General features: G+C 41.6%; 1 protein-coding gene and 1 long non-coding RNA gene across 7 annotated transcripts in view; one reads left to right on the plus strand and one right to left on the minus strand.

Moving 5' to 3' along the window:
• Positions 1-327: 327 nt before the first annotated feature.
• Positions 328-25999, minus strand: part of SLC35F1 (solute carrier family 35 member F1) — a 439134-nt gene continuing 413462 nt past the window's right edge. For all 4 annotated transcript variants that reach the window (XM_053222332.1, XM_053222331.1, XM_027056362.2 and 1 more), the window contains exon 8: positions 328-3661. In XM_053222332.1, the coding sequence (XP_053078307.1) occupies positions 3437-3661 (225 nt within the window). In that variant the 3' untranslated portion in view covers positions 328-3436. The remainder of the gene's footprint in view (positions 3662-25999) is intronic.
• Positions 12735-25999, plus strand: part of LOC128315538 (uncharacterized) — a 60981-nt gene continuing 47716 nt past the window's right edge. The window contains exon 1 of one of the 3 annotated variants that reach the window (XR_008298376.1): positions 12735-13584. This is a non-coding gene — a long non-coding RNA (uncharacterized LOC128315538). The remainder of the gene's footprint in view (positions 13585-25999) is intronic. The other 2 variants (XR_008298375.1, XR_008298377.1) reach the window with 2 other exon arrangements.

The raw sequence follows: 25999 nt of genomic DNA on the forward strand, positions 1-25999 counted from the left end.
ATAAGAAACTCTTTCTTGGGGAAAATTGATATTGTTCTACATGTGTTTTAACGTGTTTAAACGTGGACTTGAAGACTGTAGCCCCCAGCACCTTCTTAAGTACTCAGATAAATAATTAATTTTGCAAATTACAAACGTGCTTACTGTGGCTTTTCAAAGCTCTGGCTCTGACACCAACTGAGCCCTTCCTAATTTGGAAATATTTTCTTTCTGGTGTTTCTTTTGACATGTGCCCTGCTGTCTACTTTCATGGCTATTTCCAGCATCCCAGGGGAGCTCCTTCCACGGTTGTCATAGTGCAGACAAACACTTAAGAAAACCAAGAACTCCGTGCTTTCATAAAGCATTTATTTTTATTTGAAAACATTATACAGGCATTACATTGCCACAGCCAGTCCATAGGGGAGCATGCAAATATCAAAAATGGAAAGTTTGTTCAACTTCTCGGTGTAAATTTCCTTTTTGGTTCATATTTTCCATTTGCAGTGTCTGGATTAGTGTGCTTTGTTATGTGGCTTGACAATAGAATCCTACCCATGGGGTAAAATCTGTACTGGGAGCTAGCCGGGGACTACTAACTGGTTATAACTCAAAAACAAACCCAAAACAAACAATACTACACGTTTGTCAAAAGGTTAATAGCACGAGTTAGCAATATCTAAACTAAACATCGAAACATTTTCATGGGACACAGTGGTGCAAATGTTTCCATTGCTTGGTCTACCTGGTTGTGTGGTCCAGAGTTTGGAGCTGTGGGAAGGTGTGACCAAGGCAAGCGCTGTCCTCAGTGCAAGTTTCCGGGGAGGAAGTGAGAACCAGCACTCACCACTAGCGCCAGCGGGGTAACGGGGAGCTGTGGTCTGCTTACCCAAGCCAATTCTATACAAGTTGCTAAAGTCTCACTTGTGGAGGAGAGAGTGGCGGTGGGGTCAGAAAGCTGAGATTTTTGCTGGTGTCTACTGAGGTTATGATATTTCGGAAACGAAAACAACTAGAGTTAATGTCCTACTCTCGCGTCCCGACGCACTCCGGAAGGACCGACCGGTGTTGTCACATTTGTTCTTGGCTATTTTCTTTTGTTTTCCGAAGGGCCCATCTGGAACTCCTGATCTCGGATGGTTCGACGTGTTATCAGCCTTTCTAAATGGGGACGAACCAACACGGTGAAGGACCCCAGTGACATGAAAGTCTTGTGCACAAGGACACTGGATGATAAAAGGGTATACAGTGAGTCCACCTCAACATTCACACTTGGTTTCCATACAATGGAGCCAATTGAAATATCCTAGAAAATAATCCAGATGGCTACTTTTAGCCATCCATTGGTTGCAAACCTTTCTGAAATTTAAATTTTTAAAAAATTCCCAGTCGACTGAGTTGACTTGGAATATCTTCATCCACTTATTTCTCATAAGACTTTACTAAGTGTTTATGAATTAGTGTCATAAAAAATGAATAAAAAAGACTAAAACATTTGGCTTTAAAATAAATACTAAAAATGCAATAAGTCAAGCAAATTATGCCAACCAAAGGAATGTAAACACAAAAATAAAACCACAGTCTTCAAAGGTCTTCAGATCTGAATGGACAAAATATTCAGAGAAAGGTATTTAATTGGTTTAGAAGGTAGCAGAGAGCAGATATTGGCAAGGTGTTTTGACTTGATGTAGCTTTAACATTGATATTTTCTTCTCCGAAAATAAAACGTATTTCTGAGGGGGCTGAACAGAGATGGCCATAAAATCTGCATATCCGAGGAGATCATTCTTCTTCCCCATCTCCAAGGGCAGGACTACACCCCCGGGGGTTGAAGGCAGGCAGAGGAGCCGCCTGGCGCTGACTGCCAGCAGGGGGCGCGTTTGCCTGCCTAGTAGTTAGGCCTCGTGCAGGGTGTATTGGAAACCTGACTGCGCTGTAATCCGTCCTCCTTTACAGGGACCCCTCTGGTGTTTTACTTTGTTTGCCTAAAATGTATTGGTCTGAATTGCCCACAATTTCATCAGCATTTATTTTCCTTTTACAAACCCTGTACCCCATCGCGGATCTTTTTGAATGGTATTGAAGCCAGCCAAACTTAAAGACTGTTTCACGTACTGACACATAGGATCTATTCCAAATTGAAGAGGTCTGTAGTGTTTCTTGATTTTTTTGTGTGTTTGAAAAAAAGAGCTACTTTCAGGGCAACAAAATTAGACTTAGTGACATATGCTTCAAAGCCTTATCAGGACCTTGCAATATTCTCTGTATCCTTAAGAATATGGCGTTGCTATATTCTGCTATTGAAGGGATGCCAAACACGACCCAATTGCCAAACTTTTTCATTCACGACATCTTTATCACTACTAAATGGTGAAATCAGTCAAGCTATTGTCAGAGACTGTTCCACATCAGCACCTTGACCTTGTTGGGAGGCTACACAACCAGTGATATGCCACGATAAGGGTAATTTCCACGCTGGTGTATTTTAAAAAGTGTCTCACCCAATGAAGAGGGCAGAGGGCCATGGCTTTTTCCACTGCCTTGAACAATTTCCATATTATCACTCAAGAAATCTAGGAATTAAAGGTAAAATCAATACACTTTTGGAAGAGAGGATATAGGAAGGGGCAGAAAGATTTAAAATACATAGATGTATATATATTACCCTAAACACATATGATATTATTTCTGGGGTTTCCTATAAGCCACAGGAATGAAACATTCCTCATCCAGTTATTACAGCGACTTTATCAGCAGAATCACGTGGCACAACAGAAAGGCAATGGCCTGGAGTAGTCAGAGAGTGAAATATAAAAAGGCTAAAGTGTTGGCTTTATATCTATTCCTAGAATAGAGAATTATATGGTCAGTTGCCCCTCCCCACAATGGTCACAGCACAAAATACTTATTGAGCAGGCAATCCAACAGGTAACAGAGGAAACCATTAGCCACCAGGTCCCTAGGATAAGGAAACTTCTCAGGGATGGAGCTCCTGTGGCATGCAGCACTCATATAGACTGTGCAAAAAAATAAAGTATGATTCTTAAAAAGTGACTTGCCATAGAAAAGTGGGATTTATGTTAACTACATGTGGGTCTGGCAATAGTTCTCATCAGGAGTACAAAACAGTCTCCTGAAAGTTAGTGTAATAACAGTAACAATAATAATACAAATAATAATAATACTTGCTTTTAATTCAAAAGTTTTCACAGTAATTAATGCAGGAGGGTTGTGGTCGGGATACACACTAGCTAGGCATCTCTCTAAGTCAGGTGGATGGGAGCCCGTATCTGCGGTGATCTTCAGCTCGTGCCTTTTATAGGCTTTCGGATTTGCTACCTTGCAGTCCACCTGTGTAAACCGCACCTAATAAATACCTTTCTCTATGTACAATACAGAGATGGAGGGCGAACACACGGCCGCTGAGTTGACCGCAGGGGGCAGGGAGGGCCGCATCCTAGGCCACGCGAACGTGGGGCTCCTCTTCGGTCTCCTGGCCCAGGCTGGTGTAGGTGACCGAAGGCTCCACCTGAGCTGTGGTTGGTAAGTCCACAACGGGTCCCGAGGGATTGCGGAACTGCTTGTACACTCGGGGGTCCTGGGCTATGTACGTGGAGGTGGAGGAGTAGAGCACCAGCCCGATGAGGATGGTGAAGAAGGACAGGAGATACAGTCCTGAAAACTAGGTAACACAACAGCAAAGTCACTGAGCAGTCAGAGCAGAACCATTTCCACATTAATGAGGCACAGAGGGAGGAGAGCAGAGCATTTCCTCCCAGAACAGGCAGCTTGATGAGTTGGCCAATACTCTTGACGGAAAGTGAATTCGTCACTTAGTTCTCATCCTAAACTGGCTTGGTCTTACTGATTCTCCTTATCTTTTTTCTCGGCTCTGTGGTGAACACAGAGGAACACTTAGCTAATTGTCCTTAAAGTGCCAGTCTGAGTACCCGATGCAGGAGAGCTAGTTAAGCGTGAATTAAAATAAGTCAAGTTAAAAGCAACCCCCCCAAACTCCAATAAGCCTCAAACTCCAGTATCACTCAACAAAGCGGTTGTTTCTGGCTTCATTAAACCCAGAAGAAATAGAGATATTCCATTTAAGGTTGTAATGAAGCCATAAATACCAAACCCCTCCCTGACACAACTGTATTGGGCACTCTTATTGTGCCTTAATCCAATTCAGACACTATTTGTCTTCCCTGTAGGAACTGTTATTAACTTTCGTAACTATCTTTGCAAGAATAGATTATCCTTGGATGGCAAGAAACACTGTAACATTCCATTCTTGCTCTACTAATCTGACAACAACCAAGCAGAGCTGTTTATGTAGCATGGTGCTTCCTAAAGTATTTGCTTGACAATTCATAGAGATTTGAGAGAGAAAAAAGAAAACACTGGTTTATACAAGTGCCTGAAAATTCATATATGTTTTTGAAAAATTACAACTTCTGGGCCTCCTTGAGTAGTTACACTGGACGTAGTTGCTTGAATAATTACTGGGGAAGAGTAAGGTAACAATACAAGTGCTGCCATTTCTATTTCATTCATTCGTTCATTCATTCATGCGTTCGTTCAACTAATAGTTTCTTGTATGCCCTTCTCTATCACGCACGGAACTACATGCTGGGGAAAGAGAAATGAAAACATATGGCTCAAGGACTTAATCGTCTCAGTGGAGACACAGAGGTACCGGTAGACAAAATACAATGCAGCTGTGAATGCCCAATCTTATTTTAGTCAAGGGCTATTGTTGCAGTCTTGACCACGGGCTGTATCCACGGGGCAACAGAAGACCAATTTGATTGGGTTTCCTATTTTATTTTTAATGCTCACAGTCTAAAAGAACTAAAAACTGGTAAAAAGACAAAATTAATTGGAAGCTCGTAGAAGAACAGGAAGAAGATCCAGAGAGTCTATAAAGTAAGCTGCAAGGCTATAATCCTTGAAAGACAGCTGCAGTGGAAAAGTCAGTCAGGAAAATGGCTCCTGGAAGACAGCCCCGAGGCTAAGAGCCCCTGCCACAGTGGCGGTTTTTCTGTTTTTCTTTTAACTCTTTCTCCTCCCTGCTACTGTTCCTCCTCAACTCTTCCCCTTCTCTGCCTCCTCCTCCTCCTTCTCTCTCCTTCCTTCCCCCTACCCCCCTCCTTCTCTCTCTCTTTAGCAACACCAAGGTAGCTAAGACTACAGACCATTTCTTTTCCTTTTTAAAAATGTTTATTTATTTATTTTGAGAGAGAGTGCAAGTGGGGGAGGGGCAGAGAAAGAGAGGGAGACACAGAATCCAAAGCAGGCTCCAGGCTCCGAGCTGTCAGTGCAGAGGCCGACACGGGGCTTGAACTCATGAACTGAAAGATCATGACCTGAGCTGAAGGCAGATGCTTAACCGACTGAGCCACCCAGGCGCCCTCAGACCATTTTCTGATTGTCTTTCTAGTTCATTCCTCACCCTGTCTTTTTTTTTTAACAATATTAATACTTTATTTATTTATGTATTTATTTAAATATATGAAATTTATTGTCAAATTGGTTTCCATACAACACCCAGTGCTCATCCCAAAAAATGCCCTCTTCAATGCCCATCACCTCCCCTCCCCTCCCCCTTACCCCCCATCAACCCTCAGTTTGTTCTCAGTTTTTAAGAGTCTCTTATGCTTTGGCTCTCTCCCACTCTAACCTCTTTTTTTTTTCCCTTCCCTTCCCCCATGGGTTTCTGTTAAGTTTCTCAGGATCCACATAAGAGTGAAAACATATGGTATCTGTCTTTCTCTGTATGGCTTATTTCACTTAGCATCACACTCTCCAGTTCCATCCACGTTGCTACAAAGGGCCATATTTCATTCTTTCTCATTGCCACGTAGTACTCCATTGTGTATATAAACCACAATTTATCCATTCATCAGTTGATGGACATTTAGGCTTTTTCCACAATTTGGCTATTGTTGAGAGTGCTGCTATAAACAAGTGCCCCTATATATCAGTACTCCTGTATCCCTTGCCTCACCCTGCCTTTTAATTCCTTTATTCTTCATATTCAAACCATATCATAATCCCTCCTCAGACGGATTTATAGACTAGACTCAGCCTGTAGTAACAGCTTCACTTAATTAATTAGCTTGAACAATCAATTCCGTTTCTCCCAATGAAAAGAAATTTATTCTTTGATTCACAAATTTGTTGGTAAAATGAAATGGGAGGAAAAGAAGACCGCTCAGGACTGTTTTAGGTGATCTCAGAAAACCTATTTACCCCTAAACTTGCTTCCTGAAATTCTACATTTGAGAGCTACAGTCTTTACCCCCAGCTCTGGCAAATGAAATCCGTTTGTTCCCAACTTTATAATCATTTCAAATATTTCGTTAATGACTTCCATTTTCAAACTCCACTCACATGACCCTAGTCTCAAGCGAAGAGCCTTGCAGGTCTCAGGCCTGAGTCGGCTGTGGCAGACAGAGGCGGAGAGATTATCAAAGGGGCCTCTGAGGTTAGAACTGCTTTCTAATCACAAACTGGATTCCAATCCTAGCTCTGCTACTTTCTAGCTGTCATTTTGGAGAAGTATGTTAACCTTCTCAGGTCCAAGTTTCCTTATCAGTAAAGTGGGGATAATAATTGTACAGCCATGCAGAGTGGCTGTAAAGATTAAACTAGATAAAGCATATAAAGCACTTATCTGATGCCTACCTCACAAGCATTCAGTTCCTGTTACCTTTGTTGTCATTATTACTGTTTTGTCATTATTGTTTATAGCATTATCTTATATTCAATGATCATATATGTAACACTCTTATGTAATCATTGATTAAATTGCCTTTCTCCCTTAACTGTGGGACTGTGTCTTCCTTGACCAGTGTCAAGTGCAGAGCCTGGAACAGGGTAGGCATCCACGAAGTGCTATTTGCTCTTTGTTTTTATTTTGAGTGAGTGAATGAATTTAATTATGGTGAAGTGTCAGACTAAAGAAACAAACAAGAAAAAGTCAGCCTGTTCCAGTGGTGTACTTCACGTTTTTTAACTTTGAATTTGATAATCCAATGTCTTCTTCTTTTTTTTTTTTTTTTTTTTTTTGAGAGGGAGAGAGACAGCAGCATGAGCTGGGGAAGAGGCAGAGAGAGAGAGAGAGACAGAATCCCAAGCAGGCTCTGCACTGTCAGCGCACGGAGTCTGACAGGGAGCTCTATCTCACAAACCGTGAGATCAGGACCTGAGCCGAAATCAAGAGTCGGATGCTCAACCAACTGATCCACCCAGGCGCCCCTCGAATGTCATTTCTCCTACATAGAATGGCAAGCAGAAACTTGTTGAAAGGGAAGTCATAGTATTGACTTTTAATCATTAACTCCAAAAGTCGTCTTCAAATCTGGGGTCAGTCAGGGGAGAGCGATAAGACAACGATTTGGGAGGACAATGCAAGAGTCTGGGTAGAAGAGGGGGGCTGCTGATCAGTGGATTGGCACAAGAGGTCTCATAGACTCGTGGTGGAGAGGACTTGGCAATGTAGGGGAGGAACAGGAAAGATCTCATGCACGGTATCCTTCAAGAAGGATTTGAATTCCTCTCAACTTCTGGTTTCAGTTTCCCATAGTCTGACTTGATCGATATGACGAATATTTAAAAATTCATCTTTGTAAAGCTAATGCTTTTGCCATTGTAGGAACGAACACCTAAATCGTCCCTCTTCTGAACATGGAACTATCAAGTGGAATGATAAATCCACTCCACAGTGTTTTCCTGGGACGTAGCTTTAGGATGACAGCACATATTTTATTTCCAAAGCATTTCCACTTAATTTGTGCAGAATTCATCCTAAAATTGTTCAAAATATAGATAGCATGGGATTTTATATGACAGAGGCACCTTGGAAGTCACCCAAGAGTTTTTATTAATAGATGGTAGAGGAAGTCTTATTTAGCACACAAGCCCAAAATGAGACCAGAAAGACATGCATTATGACTAATCTGGATAAATACTGAATATTAGAAATAATGACAGAAAGGTTAAAAGTAAGAAAAAAGTTCATTTTTTTCTCTTTATAGATTGACAGAAGAAAGAAAATTGAATCAGAGTACCTAATAGGCTGATTCCCAGTTTTGGATACTGCACTTATCCTGAGAGAGCATTCTTTTAAAGAAACCAATCAGTCAAACAAAAATTCTGTATATTCTAGACTGCTTAACTCATTTACTACAAAGAAGTACTCATGCCTAATCGCCTAGGCAAAGAGAACTAGGACTTCCCTGGGCACCGGAGGAGGCCTGAAAGCCATCTCCGAGTTAACACAGAGGGAAAGGTTCAGGTGGAGCTTGGCTGTCCCCATTGAAGAGCACAGCTGCTGTCTGAAGTGTCCTTCGTGGTCCTCCCCCAGCCAACTGCAGCCCATCAGAAGACGCTTAAATGTTCTGTGCTGCGGACGCACTTCACGTGCATTTTATCCGACTTGGAGCTTTGAGAAGCTGAGAAAGGACAGGCCTGCATCAACATCATTGTGCTGCACGCACTGTTTACTTTGCTGCTGTCTTTTTCCCATCCTGCTGGGTCTCTTTGCTAACAAGGGTCAGAAAGCACTCATGGTGCATCATGAGAATGCCTGTGTGTTGCTTAAAGCAATTTGACTGGGACACAAGCCATTGTCCAGAAGGGGGTGGCTTGGAAGGCTGATGGTAAAACTGTACAAAGTTCCTCAACCTCCAGCTAGGGATTAAACCTAGCTCCAGCCAGATGGCATCTCAGTATGATTACTATTTAGCTAATGGGACACTCAACACATCAGTTAAGGACAGAACAAATTTTTATTTTGGCTGTGGTATTAAACATCTAAGCAGAGTTTTAACAAACTAATGACTCTAATGAGACTTAGGCCTCTACAAGTAGAGAACCACATGGTTTGGAAGCCATTTCAAGGCACATTTATAAATATACCAACTAGAATAGGTGAGGAAGAGGGCAATTTTCAAGAGCATCTTTCCTTTTCTAGCTTGACCAAAAAGATGGCCGGGTGAGCAGAGAAGAACATGGGCAATCCTCAGAGAGGCATAAGGTTTCAAGGATGAAGAGACTCCGGATTGAAGCTCTACTTTTACTGAGTTTATGTACCACCCTCTTCTATCTGATGGGCCTGCCGCTTCCTTCTTTCCTGGAGAGTGTACTTATGGTGCATGCTTCTGTGTAATGTGGCTTCTGTAAGGTTCCTGATGCGGGATTCTGGTCATTTTTGCTCAATGACTGCACCTGGGCCTATAGATGATCAGAACTAATTTTTATTTAATAGATAATGCAAAGTTAAAAGATTATTTTAGTTCTTACAGGGAGATGTATGGTGCTTCTAGCTCCAGGAGAAAACAAAGATTGAATGGAAAAAAGGAAACTGTCACTTGTGATTTGTAGAAGAAAGACCTGGAAAAGAGTAGCTGGGGAGGTTTCCTAGGAAACTGGGGTACAGGGAAATGAGATTTGGGTAAAGCTCCTGGAGTTATTTGACAAAAAAGGAGAGATTTAAATAACTCCTGGAGTTATTTGATAAAAAAGGAGAGATTAGATCCGATTTAGATCTAACTGGGAGAGCTAAGGAACCTCAGAGAAATTCAACTGGAAAGAGGGAGAAAATAAGGTCAAATTAGAAAGAAAAGGGATACAGGTAAAGAAAATTTCTCACTAGCCAGGAGGAAAGGGGAATGCATATAACTGGAAACCTTAAAAAGTAGTAATTCTTTTCTAAATTATCCATCCAGTATGTATTCTTTCTCTCTATGTCTCCCATTTTGTGTGTGTGTGTGTGTGTGTGTGCGCGCACACACACACACACACACACACCTGTGAGCCATTACTGTTGACCTGATAGGACCTGCCTTCTGAACTTTGCTTGACAGAAGCTGGGTAGGTGAAAGACCACTATCCCTGAAGTCTTCTCATGTATGGTCGGTGAGCAAAGGACAACATTTTCAAACCCTCATGTGTTTCTAAGGCTATCCATAAAGTATGGAAGAAGGAAATACCAATATGTCAGGTCATGTCTTATCTTGAAGGCATTATTGCTAAAATTTAAATAGACCTGTTGTCTTGCCCTAGCTGGATGCAAGTCTGCTGTTGAAAGAGGCATTCCATTTGGAAGCATGATAATGGTTAAGAGTTGAAAGTGGTTTCTGAACTGCATAAGGAAGCTGCTTACAAATGAATTCAAGGATATTTCTAAGTGTCCTTACACATGGCTTTTCACATATACAAAGTCTAACAAAAGATATGTGGCTACAGTAATGATTTCCTTTCTAGTTCTTATTTAAGTTTATTCTTTTTTTTTAAGTATATTTATTTATTTTGAGGGAGAGGGGAGGAGCAGAGAGAGGGAGACAGAGAATCCGAAGCAGGCTCCACACTCAGCATGGAGCCCAATACGGGGCCCAATGTCACGACCGTGAGATTATGACCTGAGTCAAAATCAAGGGTCAGACACTTAACCAACTGAGCAACACAGGCACCCCCACATTTATTCTTTTAAACAGATACAGATGTAATTAAACCTTTCCACATTTTTAACTCTTTAGCAGAAAATACTTAGGAAGGTAGAGTCTGGGAATGTGCAAACTTAGCAGTTGCTTCAGAAGTCAATGCAACCATAGGTAACTAGAACAATAAAGGGCAGTGACTGGTCATTCCCAAGGTTAGACAGCACAGGCAGGGAAGTGTGAGGTTCCAAAGCTGTAGGGAAGAATTTCCATGCAGGGAGACGGCCTGGCAATTTCAGTGGCAAGTCATGCCTGGGAAAAATGAGACTTTTAGTTAAGTTTGTGAAAACTCTCCTGAATGATCTGCCATGTAGAACAGTATACTTCCCCCTGTAGTTCCATACCCTGTGATAGAAAATGCACATATAAAGTTAGACCAACTGGCACATCTAATCATGATTTCTAGGCTGAGAACAAATAAGCCAATTTTGTTCCCAACAGAAAACCAGATGATGCAGATTGGCGGTTCTAGGTTCCATACTAGTTTAAAGATTCGTCACTTGTACCCCAATGTTTATAGCAGCAGTTTCAACAATAGCCAAATTATGGAAAGAGCCTAAAGGTCCATCAACTGATGAATGGATAAAGAAATTGTGGTTTATATACACAGTGGAATACTACATGGCAATGAGAAAGAATGACATATGGCCTTTTGTAGCAATGTGGATGGAACTGGAGAGTGTTATGTTAAGTGAGATAAGTCATATAGAGAAAGACAGATACCATATGTTTTCACTCTTATGTGGATCCTGAGAACCTTAACAGAAGACCATGGGGGAGGGGAAGGGAAAAAAAAGTTAGAGAGGGAGAGAGCCAAACCCTAAGAGTCTCTTAAAAACAGAATAAACTGAGGTTTGATGGGGGGGTGGGAGGGAAGGGAGGGTGGGTGATGGGCATTGAGGAGGGCACCTGTTGGGATGAGCACTGGGTGTTGTATGGAAACCCATTTGACAATAAATTTCATATTTTAAAAAAAAAGATTCATCAGTGACTAAGCAATGCAAAATGCTAGTTAAGAGTGAATCACAATGAAATACAATGCTGCCATAGTGAAGTTTTGAAATCCAAATATTACGGATTGAGAAAACTGGCTTTTATAACTAAAAGGGGCATCCAAGGTCTCTTGGGTTCCCACTTGATATGTAAATTGAAGTGTGGACCCTTTGGGCAACAACCAATCCGCTGAGAGTCCTGAGGTGGAGAAGTGAGAGAGGACAGCTCACCAAGGACAACTCATCTCTCAGCAGCTGTGTGTGTCTCAGCGGGTTGGGGATCACACCTGGAGCTTGGGAGTGCCATGGTGGGGAGCAGAAGCAGGGGAGGCTGGTCCTGGCTGGGCAGGCTGTAAGCCGTGGCCTGCTTGGGTTCCTGCAAGGAAAGGCTCTCCCCTGTTCCTGATTTATTGCTGCTGGGTCTGAGCCAGTTGCTATTCAGGGCAAGGCAACTAGACAGACTTGGCTCCACCGAAATGCCCACATAAACAAGTTGATGCTTGACCTCCTAATTTTGGCTCTGCACTGAACTAACAAGATCATTTTCATTATTATTAAGAGTATTGAAAAAACAAAAGTTTGTCTTCTGAGTTTACAGAACTGGAAATAAATTGCCTGGAGAGGACAGAGCTTTTTCAAATTCTTCAGACCTGCCTATTGTTGCTCTGTCTCCTGCTTTTGCCTCCTCTTATTCCTCCTCAATCTCTTTTTTCCTCATTCCTTTTTTTTTTTCCAAGAAAAAAAGGGCTAAATCTCTCGCTAAATACTGCACGATTTCTTTCTTCTAAGTCATAAGTCATAGCATGGGAAAATACCAAATGTGGGCACGGCACACAATCTACTGACAAACGCTAAAATCGGTTGTTTCCAGAGACCAGCAGTACTGACCTCAATCCCTCCTTCCCCATTCTTTCTCCAAAGGAGATAGAAAATAACCCCAAATTCATGCTAATCTAATCAAGACGGAAAATAAATCAATGAGTACCTCAGTCAAAATACCAAATGGTCTCTCTATTTCAACAAACCAAGGAATTGCAAAGATTGACATACTTGGAGAACAACTTATCCTCCAGCCATCATGTTGCTAAGGAGAGAAGCAGCAAACAGGGCCCTGACACCGTCACAGGGCAGGGCTGTGCCCCGCACTGTGATCCCAGTTCAGTTTATGAGGCCTTCTGTTTGATTTGTAAAACCAATTCATCTGGCAGTATAATTTGTGCAGCCAATCACATCCAAGGCCAATAAGGGTTCTTTTACGGGCAAATATCCTCCCCTGTGAGTAATTTCACACATGAGTACAGCAACAGGGAGCTAAAAATGGATTTCTGACATTATCTTTTATATGACAAACAGACATTTTCACTTGGTTTGATGAACTGATAGAAATCCTCCTTCATGCAGATTTCTATTCTCGGCAGTCCAGCAAAAGAAGACCAGAATAGCCAAGCCAGAAGTGGAATAAAAGGGGCCTACTCTGTGGGAGTGTTTAATTATAGGCTCAGTTACAACAAAGGCCATTAGATGCCTCATTTATGTCACCTTTCTGTGCTTCCTTCTTCTTATCACTAGTCAAAAAGGGATTACATTTGTGTGTGAGGGACTCTGAGCAGTGGCCTTCACTCCCGCATTCCTTCGGACTCTTGCATCATCAGACATCTATTTTCCCTCCACACAACACAGGGGTGCACATGGGGCTTGGAGTGATTTTACAGGAGACTGAAATTGAAAGCCAGTGAAACATATTGAGTTTATAGAAGTGGTAGTGTTGCAGCTCAACTTATGTCACAGAACTGTTCCGGTACAATGAATCTCGAGGCGGAAATAGGAGTGGCACCCTGTCCTATTTCCCCTAGTGATCCACTAGTAAAATTTTTGCTTCCTGTTACTGCACCGTTCTGCTCTGCTGATCTAAAAGTCTTAGTTCCAAAGGGAGGAATAGTGCTACCAGGAGACACAACAATCATTCCACTGAATTGAAAGTGAAGACTGCCACCCAACTGCTTTGGGCTCTTCATGCTTCTCAGTTAACAAAGAAGGGAGTTCTCGTCGCTGTGCTGGCTGGGGTGATTGATCTGGGTTTCCAAGGGAAATTGGGCTGCTACTTCATGACGAAGGTAAGGAATAATATGTCTGGAATACACGAGATCCCTAGGCATTCCTTAGTATCACCATGGCCTGTGATTACAGTCAATGGGAAACTTCAACAACCCAATCCAGGCACTAAAGGGCCCAGACCCTTCAGCAATGAAGTTGGATCACCCAACCCCAGCCTGTCTTGGCCCTCTTAGAGATAGAGACAGAGAAAGATACATAAGCACACACATGTCTTATTGGTTCTATGTCTTTGGAGAACCCTAATGCAATTGACAAAAGGAAAATCTGGTTATACTAAAGGTCTTAATGCTGATGTAAACCTTTCATAACAATTTCTCTCCATGGCAAGTTTTAGAAATGGAATATTTAATGATATTTTCCGGGGAATATCAAGCAGGGCCTCACAGAATGAGCTCTGGTGAGAATGGTAAGTTCGCATCTCTGTTTGCCACTTTCTTGCTCTGTGGTCTTGGACAAGTTCCTTAACTCTCCAGGCCTCTGGTCACTCGTCTGTTAACTAAAGATAATAATACTTCCCACATGGGGCTGTTGTGAGCATTAAATGAAGTGTATGTGTGTGTGTATGAAACTTTTCATAATATGTATATTTCATAAATATATATATATTTTCACATATATGAAATTTTTGGTGCAGTGCTTGGCACATAGTAAATGTTCAATAAATGTCAGCTATTGTTAGCTTTACATCACAAAGAGTAAATGCTAAAGCACAGATAGGTTTGAAAATTTCCTCAATAGTTCTTTCTGAAAAGGTCAGCATGAATCAAATTGAATTGCAAATGCATTTATGGAATTGGCAACAGCAATCAATCCATCTGGAGTGGAAGGTTTTTTTGTCAATGCAAAGAATAAACCCTTGGTTTATAGGCTCAGTGTTTGAACTTATTTTCATGTTGAGCTCTCTTATACTGATGTGTAATTACATAAGTCACAGGAATCCTCATAAGTTTCTATTCTGCTTTACTTTATTAATTTGGAGCAACCACCCCTTGTCAGCACAAACCATCTTTGAAAACCTACAAGTATATGTAAGTTTAGCAATTCCTTTTGCTTCCTCGGTGTGGTAGGCTGAAAAGTGGCACCCATCCATATCCTAATACCTGGAACCTTTGAATGTTAATTACTTCAGTTGAAAAAGGGTCGTTGCAGATATGATTAAGTTAAAGATTTTGAGGTGATAGATTATCCTGGGCTCTACAGACTGAATCATGTCCACTCCTCTAAATATGTATTTTAAAGCCATGACCCCCAGTGTGTCTTATATTTAGAAATGGGGCCTCTCTGGAAGTATTTAAGGTGAAATGAGGTCATAAAGGTGAATTAGTGAATTAGTGTCCCTATGAGACACCAGAGAGCTCTCTCTCCCACCTCCCCCACCTCTACACATACACATGGAGAAATGGCCAAGTGAGGACATACTGAGAAGGTGGACGTCTTCAAGCCAGGAAGAGAGCTTTCATCAGAAATTGAACCCTGCTGGACCCTGGTCTCGGATTTCCAGGTTCCAGTTGTGAGAAATAAATCCCTGCTGTTTAAGCTGCCCAGCTTGTGGTATTTTGTTATGGAGGCCTGAGCACACACTAACATAGCTAGGTTCAGGTGGGCCCTGAGTGCAATCATGTGTATCTTATGAGGGGAGGCAGAGGGAGAGATTAGACACACAGAGAAGAAGGATATGAGAAGACACAGCAGAGGGAGTTTGGAGATGCTCCCCTTAAAGACTGTAGTGATGTGTAGCCATAAGCCCAGGAATGAAGGCCGCCACAGCAGCTGGAAGAGGCAGCGAACAGATTCTCCCCAAGAGACTCTGGATGGAGCATAACTGCTGAATTTTGGCCAGGTATATGGTACAGGCTGGACGGCCAGTTGGTACAAGCACATCCTGAATGCCCCTGTTAATCACCATCTTGAAAATGTAGAGATCTTGTCCTCCCTCTACATTCCCAGCAAGCAGAATGTAAAGCAGAATGTGTTGTTCAGTGTTCAAGGTCAGGTGCTTTGGAGGTGGCCAACCTGGAGCGTCCCTCCCGTAATGAGGAGTGCCCACGTGGCACACCTTGATGTTTTGGAAATGCTGGCCCATGCGAGGAAGGAAAGGGCTACTGATAGTTGCTGGGTTAAGTTGCTGTGATACAAGCACTTGCTGCACATAGATCCCAACAGCAGATGCTCCCTGGGCATAGGTTCCCCCAACAAACCTACCTCTTGATCACTGTCTCTGGGTCTTTCCTTTGGCCTCACTGGACCATCACCCACCCTAGGCTTAGAGTCTGCTGGGTTGCAGCTGCACACCCCTTGAAACAGATTTTGGTCTTCTGGTCCTCAGAACTGTGAGAGAATAAATTTCTGTTGTCTTAAGCCACCAAGTTTGTGGTAATCTGTTACAGCAGCCATATAGAACTAATAGACTCAGCAATGAATTATTCATTCAGTAACTTAGCTTAACTGTGAGCCGAGACCCTAGCTATCACTTCATTGTCCATCCGAATGGAGTTTCTACCATTTCATGAGCTGAGGATATAATGATAAATATGTTGGATATAACGCCATTCCTAGGTTCCAGTCTGTTGTGGGAGATGAGACTGAAAACATTAGAAGGAATTAATCTGTAATGTGATTTTAGGAAACACTATGAAGGAAACCAACAGGTGACAGGTGACGTGAGAGTCTGGTGGAAGCTACTTAGATCGTGAGGGAAGTGTTCTCTGCAGATGAGGCACTGAAGTTGAGACAGAAACAGCCATGGGAGGCCCTGGAAAAGAGCACGTCCAGGCAGGGGGACATCAAGAGCAAGGGTCCCAAGGAGGAAAGGGCACAGTTCTATAACTAGAAGGATAGCCAATGTCGCTGATGTCTAACACTTAGTAGTAATTCATAGTTGAGTGCATTCTGTGTACCAGGTGCTGTTTAATGGGATTTACATTATTTGCCTTCCTAATAACTCATGAGGAAGCTATGATTATTTCCCCGTTTTAAAAATGTTTTCTTGGGGTGCCTGGGTGGCTCAGTCGATTAAGCTCCGACTTCGGCTCAGGTCATGATCTCATGGCTTGTGAGTTCGAGCCCCATGTCGGGCTCTGGGCTGACAGCTTGGAGCCTGGAGCCTGCTTCAGATTCTGTGTCTCCTTCTCCCTCTGGCCCTCCCCAACTTGTGCTCTGTCTCTCTAGGTCTCTCAAAAAAGAAATAAATGTAACAAAAATTTTTTTTCAATTTTTTCTTTAACATTTATTTATTTGAGACAGAGAGAGAGAAAGAACAAGCTCGGGAGAGGCAGAGAGAGAGGGAGACACAATCTGAAGCAAGCTCCAGGCTCTGAGCTGTCAGCACACAGCCCAACGCGGGGGGCGAACTCTCAAACCGTGAGATCATGACCTGAGCTGAAGTTGGACATTTAACCCACTGAGCCACACAGGCGCCGCATTTCCCCCTTTTAAAGGGAAACACAATATGGTGCGCAAGTGCCAAGAGTGGAAGTTGGAGCCATAAAAGCGTAGGCTACTCAGGAACAGTGTGTAGGCCCTTAGAGGTCAGCATGGCATTTAAATTTTGCTCAAAATGCAATGAGAAAGAAGGGTGTTCAGCAGAGGAGAGCACTGTCTAATTGGTGTTTTAAAAGGATCACTCTGGGAGCGCCTGGGTGGCTTAGTCGGTTAAGTGTCCAACTTTTGATTTGGGCTCAGGTCATGATCTCACGGTTTGTGGGATGGAGCCCAGTGCTCCAGTGCAGCTCAGTGCAGTCCAGACCCTGCACTGACAGCGTGGAGCCTGCTTTGGATTCTCTTTGTCCCTCTCTCTTTGCCCTACCCCTCCGCTTGCATACGTGCACTCTCTCTCAAAATAAATAAATAAACTTAAAAAAAAATAAAAGGATCACTCTGGCTGCTGGTGGGTGATTAATTGTAGCGATGAATTAAGTGGAAGCAGGCAGACCAGGAGACTACTGCAACGGTCTAAATGAGAGATGCTGGCGTTTGAACTAAGATGATGGCAGTAGAAATAGAATACATTTTAGAGGAGGAGCAACGAAGAGAAATGAAGACTGAATCTCAATTACTGAAGCTGACTATTCTGAGGGTATGTGATTTTTTTCTAAGCATTTCTCATGGTGCATTTCTTCCCGTATTTTCACACATCATCTCTTTAAACAGAGAGGAGGTACACTTAACATCTTCTATGGTACTAGCATAAACTATTTGTTGTTGTAGGTATAATTCCTGCCAGTGTTTAATCTATAAAGTTCTTCCATTTCTCCAGCGGTCTCCATTCTTGCAACCTGAGAAGTATTCTATGTGGAGAGAACCATATTTAGGAAAGCACAATTAATAACAAACTGCTTAAGTATGGTAATCTTAGCAAACAAAGCTGCTGTCAACTTCCTCCAAAGTATTTTCATCTCATATCAGTTTTTAAAAACCAACCTTCAGAGAAGTATGGAGTACTATGATGAACGTCTTGGCGCTGAGGGAGGTTCAATAGAGTGTTCAGAGCACCATCTTTTAGTGACAGCTGACATAGTGCCCAAGGCCTTGACCCTCCACCCAATTCTCTTCCCATCTCCCAGCTGTTTCATTAACTGCATTGCAGCATAATTCTTTTTGTTCTTCTATTCCTTACATTCACACTTCTGAAAGCAATTCATATATTTATGCATATGGGAAGGACTCAACTTTAATTCAACACATCTTGGAATAACCTTAATGGATCAATGATGAAGTTGGATGCTATTCTTTCTCAATTCACAGAAACAAACAATCACCAAGAAATATTATCACGGCTGTGAAGGGGGGGAACCTTTGACAAAATGAAAAATTAGCTTCTCCCACAACCATATTGGGATTCTTTATTTCTTTGTCTCACATGTACCTGGTAATGGCAGGAAAGACAGAAAAATAAAATAAATGGATGAGTAATTGATTGTAAATAATATCATGATGTGGCAGATGTCAAGAGGGAAATCACATTATGGTTTTAATAGTTAATAATTTTTTTCTAAATAAGTTTGGTACCTGATGAATAGCTTCCACCTTCTCTTAAGTAACCCTCAACACTCACTTTCTAATTCCAAAATATCACTAAGAAGTATTGGCATCACGCCCAGAATATTTGGTTATTCCATAATAAAATCTTACAACATCGTTATCACTACATTTCCACAGTATGGTATAATCCTCAAAATCCATAATGTGCTATCACAAATGTGATAGACATTCAACAACAGTGTTAGTGTCTTATTCCCCTTTTAAATTAAATTTTGTACTTGTTATAAAAATCATTTCAAACAGAGAGGGAGGCAAACTGTAAGAGACTCTTAAATACAGAGAACAAACTGAGGGTTAATGCAACGGGTCGGCGGGGCGTCGGGGAATGGGTGATGGGCACTGAGCAGGGCACTTGCTGGGATGAGCACTGGGATTTGTATGTAAGTGATGAATCACGGGAATCTACCCCCGGAGTCAAGAACACACTGTATACACTGTATGTTAGTTAACCTGACAATAAATTATATTTTTTTTAAAAAAAGACTAAAAAAATAAAATTATCTAATGTCTTAAGGCTTAAAAACATTTTGAACTTTGGGTTTGTTACTATTATATACACACATTTTAAAAAATCAGAATCGAGAGCTGTCTTCTATATTTGATATCCATGAACTGATAGGACCATAACCATCCATGATGTCTCTGACTATAGTTTTGAGGGAGATGGGCAAAGTGAGATATCACCAAACTGTAAAGAGATTTGTCACTTGGAAATGACCTCCTTTATTGTCTAGCCTGTGTGTATAAGGGCCTCTTTTCTCTGGACATGTGATTCTGGGAAAGTTAATTTGATAATATTATTGTTATCTGATATTGCCGGTTCTTCTGAGGCACATTATATATATGAAACTTTTGGAATGCGCTTCATGTCTACAGATGCCTTTGCTTCATCTTTCTCTGTAAGTGATGACTTTAATATCCCTTCCCTTTCACATCTTCGCTCAGGGCCACGGGTTTGCACTGGCACCCCACTCATGCCTCTGTGCAAAATGCAAATAACAAGCCAATAAACTGAAGACATTTCCCTGGACTGAATGCATGCCGTGGGTATCCCTGTAACAAAACTAACAGATATGGCCTTAGATGCCACCAAGAACTGAAACAGAAGGCGCATGCACCGCTTAATGCTAAAACTAGGTAGAATTATTACAATTAGCCTTACAAGCAAGTCTGTACACTTGAAATGCAAAGAGATTTGTAACATTTTGTGTACAGCTTTCAGTAGCTTTATTAATGACACACCTTTCAGAGGAGATGGCCGTTTCCTGGTGCTGAGGATTAGTGAAAAGTTTGCAAGGACAGTCATGGTTTATGTAGGGTGTCAGTAAACCAACAAATCTGGCAGCTGCCTGGTTTTGTAAAGTTTTATTGGAAGGTAGCCATGTCCATGGCAGTTGAGTAGCTGTGACAGAGACCGCCTGGCCTCTAGAGCCCGAAATATGTATAATCTGATCTCTTACCACTTTGCTGACCTCTGTGCATGTAGACAATATAAATATAGATATGGCAATATAGTATGTGATAATGACTCAATTCACAATTTCGCTGTGGGATGACTTACGAATGTCTGAATGTTACATAGGATTCTTCCTATACAAAGAATACATTTCTCTGCAAATTTTCAATCCCCGCTGCGAGCTCCATTCTTCCACACCCCCACGATACTGTAATAGTTACTATGACACTGAACCAGTTTTCTAAGCTCCGTGTTACCTGAAGACGTTCTCTAAGCAATCCACCAATTCAATCAAAGAATGAATCAAAATAGTGGCTTGCTATCGTGGGATCTATTTTTTTTCTTTATTTTTCGGCTGGTCGCATCCACTGGAGATGTAAGAGTCCATATCGATCAACAGCTTTTTTGCTTCTAATGTGAAAATTCCTAGATAATGTTCAGCCTAGAAAAGTGAGGTTTAACCTTTAATGTTTCTTGTAGAGATGAGCCTTGCACTGAATAAATAATTGCTGAACACATACTGCACCAGGTGCTGTGCTAGGTGCTGTATCAAGGATCCAGCAGAAAGGGAACTCTGTCATCAGGAGCTTTGTACTTACTTCTCACTTAAGGTCAGTCCTTTTATCTAAAGGTAGAACTGGTTAGTATACAAAGGAAACACCAGTACAATCAATAACTGCTTTCTCTGTGAGACAGATCTCCACAGAGCAATGACACACAGCTACTCTTCTGCACACTAATGCCCGGGTTCCATGCAGCATCGAGAAGGAACTGGACGTAAAGCCACTCACCAAATTTACATTCAAGCTCAACTGAGTTACCTTCCTGAATATGAAGCTCCACAGAATGGTTTACAATGTATTTATTTTAAAAATAAAACCGCAGCCCAAATCGATTTAAATGAGAAAGAAACTCGGCATGTGACTAAGTTAGTCCTTGGCAATGTAATGAGCGAAGAGTTTTGCTACGTGAAAATAATGAGGAAAACAGACACAAAGAAGCACTTCCCCTTTGTGTTCATGCTTGTCTATTAAAACTGAGAATAAACCCCTTGAAACCTTCCGATCAGTGTCTGGTCCCACTTCTGACGCATCTTGCAATGGCAGAGATTCGTATTTAGACCTCCTTTTTATTAGAGGGTATTGCTAGCTTTATGTATTTTCGGGATAGAAACAGCTTTATCGTTTTATGATTATAAAAATAATGTATGCACATGGTTTCAGCACTACGTAATTTATGCAATACTTGAAAGTGTGCAGAACATAAAATACAAGCCCTCAAAAGTCTACCATCCTTAATAATGGCATTATTTACTGAGTGTTCACTGTGCCAGCCACTGCAGTGAGCGATTTACATTTCTATACTCATTTCTGTACCGGGAACTCTGATGCTGCCAGTTACACAGCATCTACTATTATCATCACCCCCATTTGCTGAAGGAGGAACTAGAGATGAAAGTAGTTAAGTAACTTTTGCACGAGGCTGTATAACTGGCTAGCGTCTGGGGTTCCTGTATAGAATTCAGGGGTGCTGTAAACCTAGACAAAGACCCTGGATTTTTATCTCCATTGACCTCTAACTGTCATTTAACATTTCTCCATTATAAACGTAAGCAATGAGCCGCACTGGTATCGGCAGTACCTTAGAATTTTTGCCAACAGAAATCACATATATTTTCATAGCACATGACGACTGCTGCAGATCATTCCAGATCTGTACTCATCACTGCTTTGAAATGACAGTAGTTATTAGGTGCGCTTCTAGATCCCGTGATTTGTATATTACTATATCATCACATTTAAAAATATTTTGTTAACTTTATTTTAATATAATCAGCCTGCTTTGTAATGCCAAGTATTTTATTTTAGACATGTGAAAACGTTGTGAAAAGGATCTCTAAGCTTTACCAGACCAACAAAGGGGCCTATGGTATGAAAAAGTTAGGGACCCTTTGGTAGAGAGTGAGCTGAAATTAACACCCAGGTGGTCTGACTCTGGAGCCTGACATGCAACAACTTTGCCATTCTATCTGCCCTTGGCCTTGTGTTCACATTTTGGTGGATATACTTACTTTCAGATCTCTCTAATTTGGAAAGAATAGATTAAATGGCGATTAGGCAAACTCAGGGAAAAGTCAAGGAAACATTCTCAGGAACAGACACCCTTTCCTACTTCCTCATATTCTCAAGGAGGCGGGATGGGGAGGCCTTGGAATCTACCATTATCTGAGGCTCTGAGGAGAACTGGGCAGTGGGGGTGGTGGGGGTGGGGGAGGCAGTTCAAGGCCACCAAGGAATTGTACTCCTGGGAATGGGACAGGTCACTGACCAAGCTGACCTACAAGTGTAAAGACACCAGAGACAGTCTCAAACAAAAAGAACCCAGAGATCTGACACTTGTAGGCCCTTTTTTGAGAAACCCCCAAACTACTGAACAATAAAATCCAGTAACTCAAAAGACTGAAAAGGATTGGATATAGTTGTCAGTTTTTCAACAAAACAAAACTAAACTAAACAAATCTCAATAACTATAAAGTTCTGAGAAAAAGAAAATGTAACCTAGCAAAGTTACCCTTTGAATATAAATAAATATAAGAAATGTCTTCAAGGAAGTAAACACTTGGGAGATACTGTTCAAGTCCCTGTGAACACTTCCTGACAGACGCACTGCCAGCCCAATGGCACTTTTCCAGTGACTGTGAACTTTTTCTTTCTTCAAGGCACTTGACTAGCATCTGTTGTAAAGTATTTCCTAGAAATGGACAAATTTCACTGTGGACAGCCTGTACAACCGTACACAGCAGCCCTGCTTCCTAACAATAGCAGTAGTGATAAAATCTAAGACATAACAAAATAAAGAATGCAGAAAACAAGAGCCTGCGTTTCAGGGACTGGTGGTATACATAGGAAATGTAGTTAAGTATGGAAATATGGCTTAAAACCCATAAAGATTATGTTGATTAAAATGCACTGTTAAAATCAGTATAAAAACAGTACAACAGAAGTCAGGAAATGAGGGAGGGACAGTATTATCTTTCATAGAAGGGAGTACATAAAAACTCTCAACACTTACAGAGTTGAAAACTAGTCTTGGTAGCTCCTGAAGATGTGTGGAGGGGTGGCTCTGCTTTAGCCTTTAGGTTTGAGCCAAGCTTTGTTCTTTATCTCAGCAAGCTGATGCCTTGCTTCTGTGAGCTTGGCTCGTTTATCTTCTAGACAATGGAAGATGGACACATACAGGTTGGATGACAAAATTAGGTGTCTGAGTATGTAGGAGGGGGCTGGACTGTGCACCTAGTGACAAGCACATCCCGTGCATTCTCCTGGGAGACAACTAGCTGGTTTTTCCTGGCTATGCTCCAGTGCAACCACAAGCCTTTCCATTTGAAACTTCTGCAACCTTTCTAGCTCATTCTGTTTCCCCTACAGCTTGTCCTGATAATGTGAGTTCAAAATATTTGTGATGTGTAGTTTATGAATAGACTTTTGTAAAAGGAATTCAGACTTCTGGCTACAGTTCTGGTCCTGCCTCACAAGCTGTCCCAACTTGTCTAATCCTTCCACTATTTCTAGTAAATGGGAATTGCTAATGTGGCAGAGATTGGCTACTTCACTGAACCTATAGTCTTTCCTTCCTGTATGAACATCTTAGCTACATTTCCCAGCCTCCCTTGCGATTAGGTGTGGCCATGTGACTGAGTTCTGGCCAAAAGAATGAGCAAGAGGTTATGTATACGACTCTAGACACAGCCATAGAAGTCTCCAGGCTGTCTCAATAGAAACTCTAAGAACCTAGCCCAGGGGCTGGCAAACTTTTTCTTAAAGGGCTAGACAGTAAATATTTTAGGCTTGTGGGTCACACAGTGTCTGTCACAACTACTCAATGCTGTCGTTGTAGGGTAAGAGCAGCCATGGTTAATATATACAGAAATGGGCACGAGTGTGCTCCAGTAAAACTGTATTTATGAAAACAAGGGGCTGGCTTGCCAATCCTACTTTGTTAATTCCCGCCCTAAAGGATGGCAGAGCCACAACATGGAAGGAGTCTGGGTTTCCGAATGGCTACATGGGGAGCATTGCCTCCTGTCCGCAGAAGCTAGCAGCACTTACCCCAGTTAATTTAGGAAGATGGTGCTCTCAAAAGACTCTGTACTGAGCTTTCAGGCAGGGGGAAACCAAGTTCAAACATTCATTGCTCTATCACCTCCGTATTTCATGTGAAATACTTTGGGGCCTCAATGATGCCAATTTCTCCAATTCTTTACTCAGCAGTGACAGTTTAAAAAATATGAAAAGAGTCAGAAAAGGTAAGCATTAATTTAAAACCTCCCATTTAGGGGCACCTGGGTGGCTCAGTCGGTTGAGCACCCCACTCTTAAGTCCAGCTCAAGTCATGATCCCTGGGTGGTGGGATTGGGCCCCGTGTCAGGCTCTGTGCTGAGCATGGTGCTGCTTAAGGTTCTCTCTCTCTCTCTCTCTCTCTCTCTCTCTCTCTGTCTCTCTCCTTCTTCCCCTCTCCCCTGCTCAGGCTCTTTCTCTCTAAAATTAAAAAAAATAATAAAAAAATCAAAATCTCCCATTTATAATTAGTATTATGCACTTAAAAATCATAGCCTTTGAAGATGCCGTTCTTACCAAAGGAAATACAACGAGCTGCCTCTGAGGGTATTTTTATAAGTAAGATTGTGCACTATTGCTCTTATGCTCACCGGCTGCCACAGGCTGAGGCTGCCTGCCTTGGCTGCTCAAGGGCAGTTGCATTACTCAAATTGCTCACGGCCGCAGAGGATCAACGGTTGCTTGGCTCCGGATCCTGATCCCCAGCTAATGAAAGATTCCACTGTTAACGCAACCTCTGCAAACTCTCTGGCACTGGCACTCAGATATTAAGGATGCTTGAGATTGTTGGTCTATTTAAGTTTCAGTGGTTTGGAATCTCAGCCTTTGCATTAATCCACTTGGTGATTTTTAGTGTTCTTGTCATCTTTATTTATAAATGAAAAGTTAAGCACCCAAACAGTGCCTGGCACATAGCAGGCATAGAATAAATAAATATTTGCTGAACGAAGTTCTTTGAGATTCAGTGTATAATCATGTATTATTAAGTTATGCCCACATCCGAGGTTACTAAACTTTTCTTGCCAAGTCTCTTATAACAACAACAACAACAACAAGAGCAACAAAACCAGTTAGAGAAACTGGCACATGTGGGATGAAATTTTTAGTGGCTGACAGAATGGGTCAGGGAGGATCATGGGACTCTACACCTGTCCTCACAGGATGTAATGTGGATTGCTAGAATAGGCAGTTGACAATGTAAGAAACTTTTATGATTACTTGTCAAAAACAACTCACAGCAATTACAAAAATCCGTCAGGTATAAAGATGAGGCTAAATAGGCAGAATGTTTTCTAATGAACACATACAGATGAAATTCTAAAAAATTCACATGAATCACATTACCCAGAATAGTTGAAGTAGCCTTCTTGGACAAGTGATTCTGAAATTACTCTCTCCCCTTTTTTTAGTAGTGCATATTTGGATGATAAAAACATTTTTCCTGATGTGTGAATATAAGTTTTATGGAGACTTTACTTTCCTAAAATGTTACTCTTCCAATAAGATCACCTGTGGTTTCAGGCTGCTCAGTGTGGGGAACCATATAGACCAGTGGCCAAGGGGGAGCGTTAAAAGGAATTTAGAGAGAATTTACAATGTTCATTTCTTCTCTATCAGTTTCATGTTTATTTTGATGCAGCCACAAAAAATAATCACTACTTATGCAATTACTCTCAACTTTATTACAGCTATTCTGTGGCAATATTAAACCTTGAAAAGGTAATAGCAAAATGTGTGAAGTAAGCCATTTTCTATTATAAATGTCAAGCAAAAAGGAATATTCTGCATATTCAACACTGG

This window comes from Acinonyx jubatus, chromosome B2 (assembly GCF_027475565.1).
Source record: "Acinonyx jubatus isolate Ajub_Pintada_27869175 chromosome B2, VMU_Ajub_asm_v1.0, whole genome shotgun sequence".
NCBI lineage: Eukaryota > Metazoa > Chordata > Mammalia > Carnivora > Felidae > Acinonyx > Acinonyx jubatus.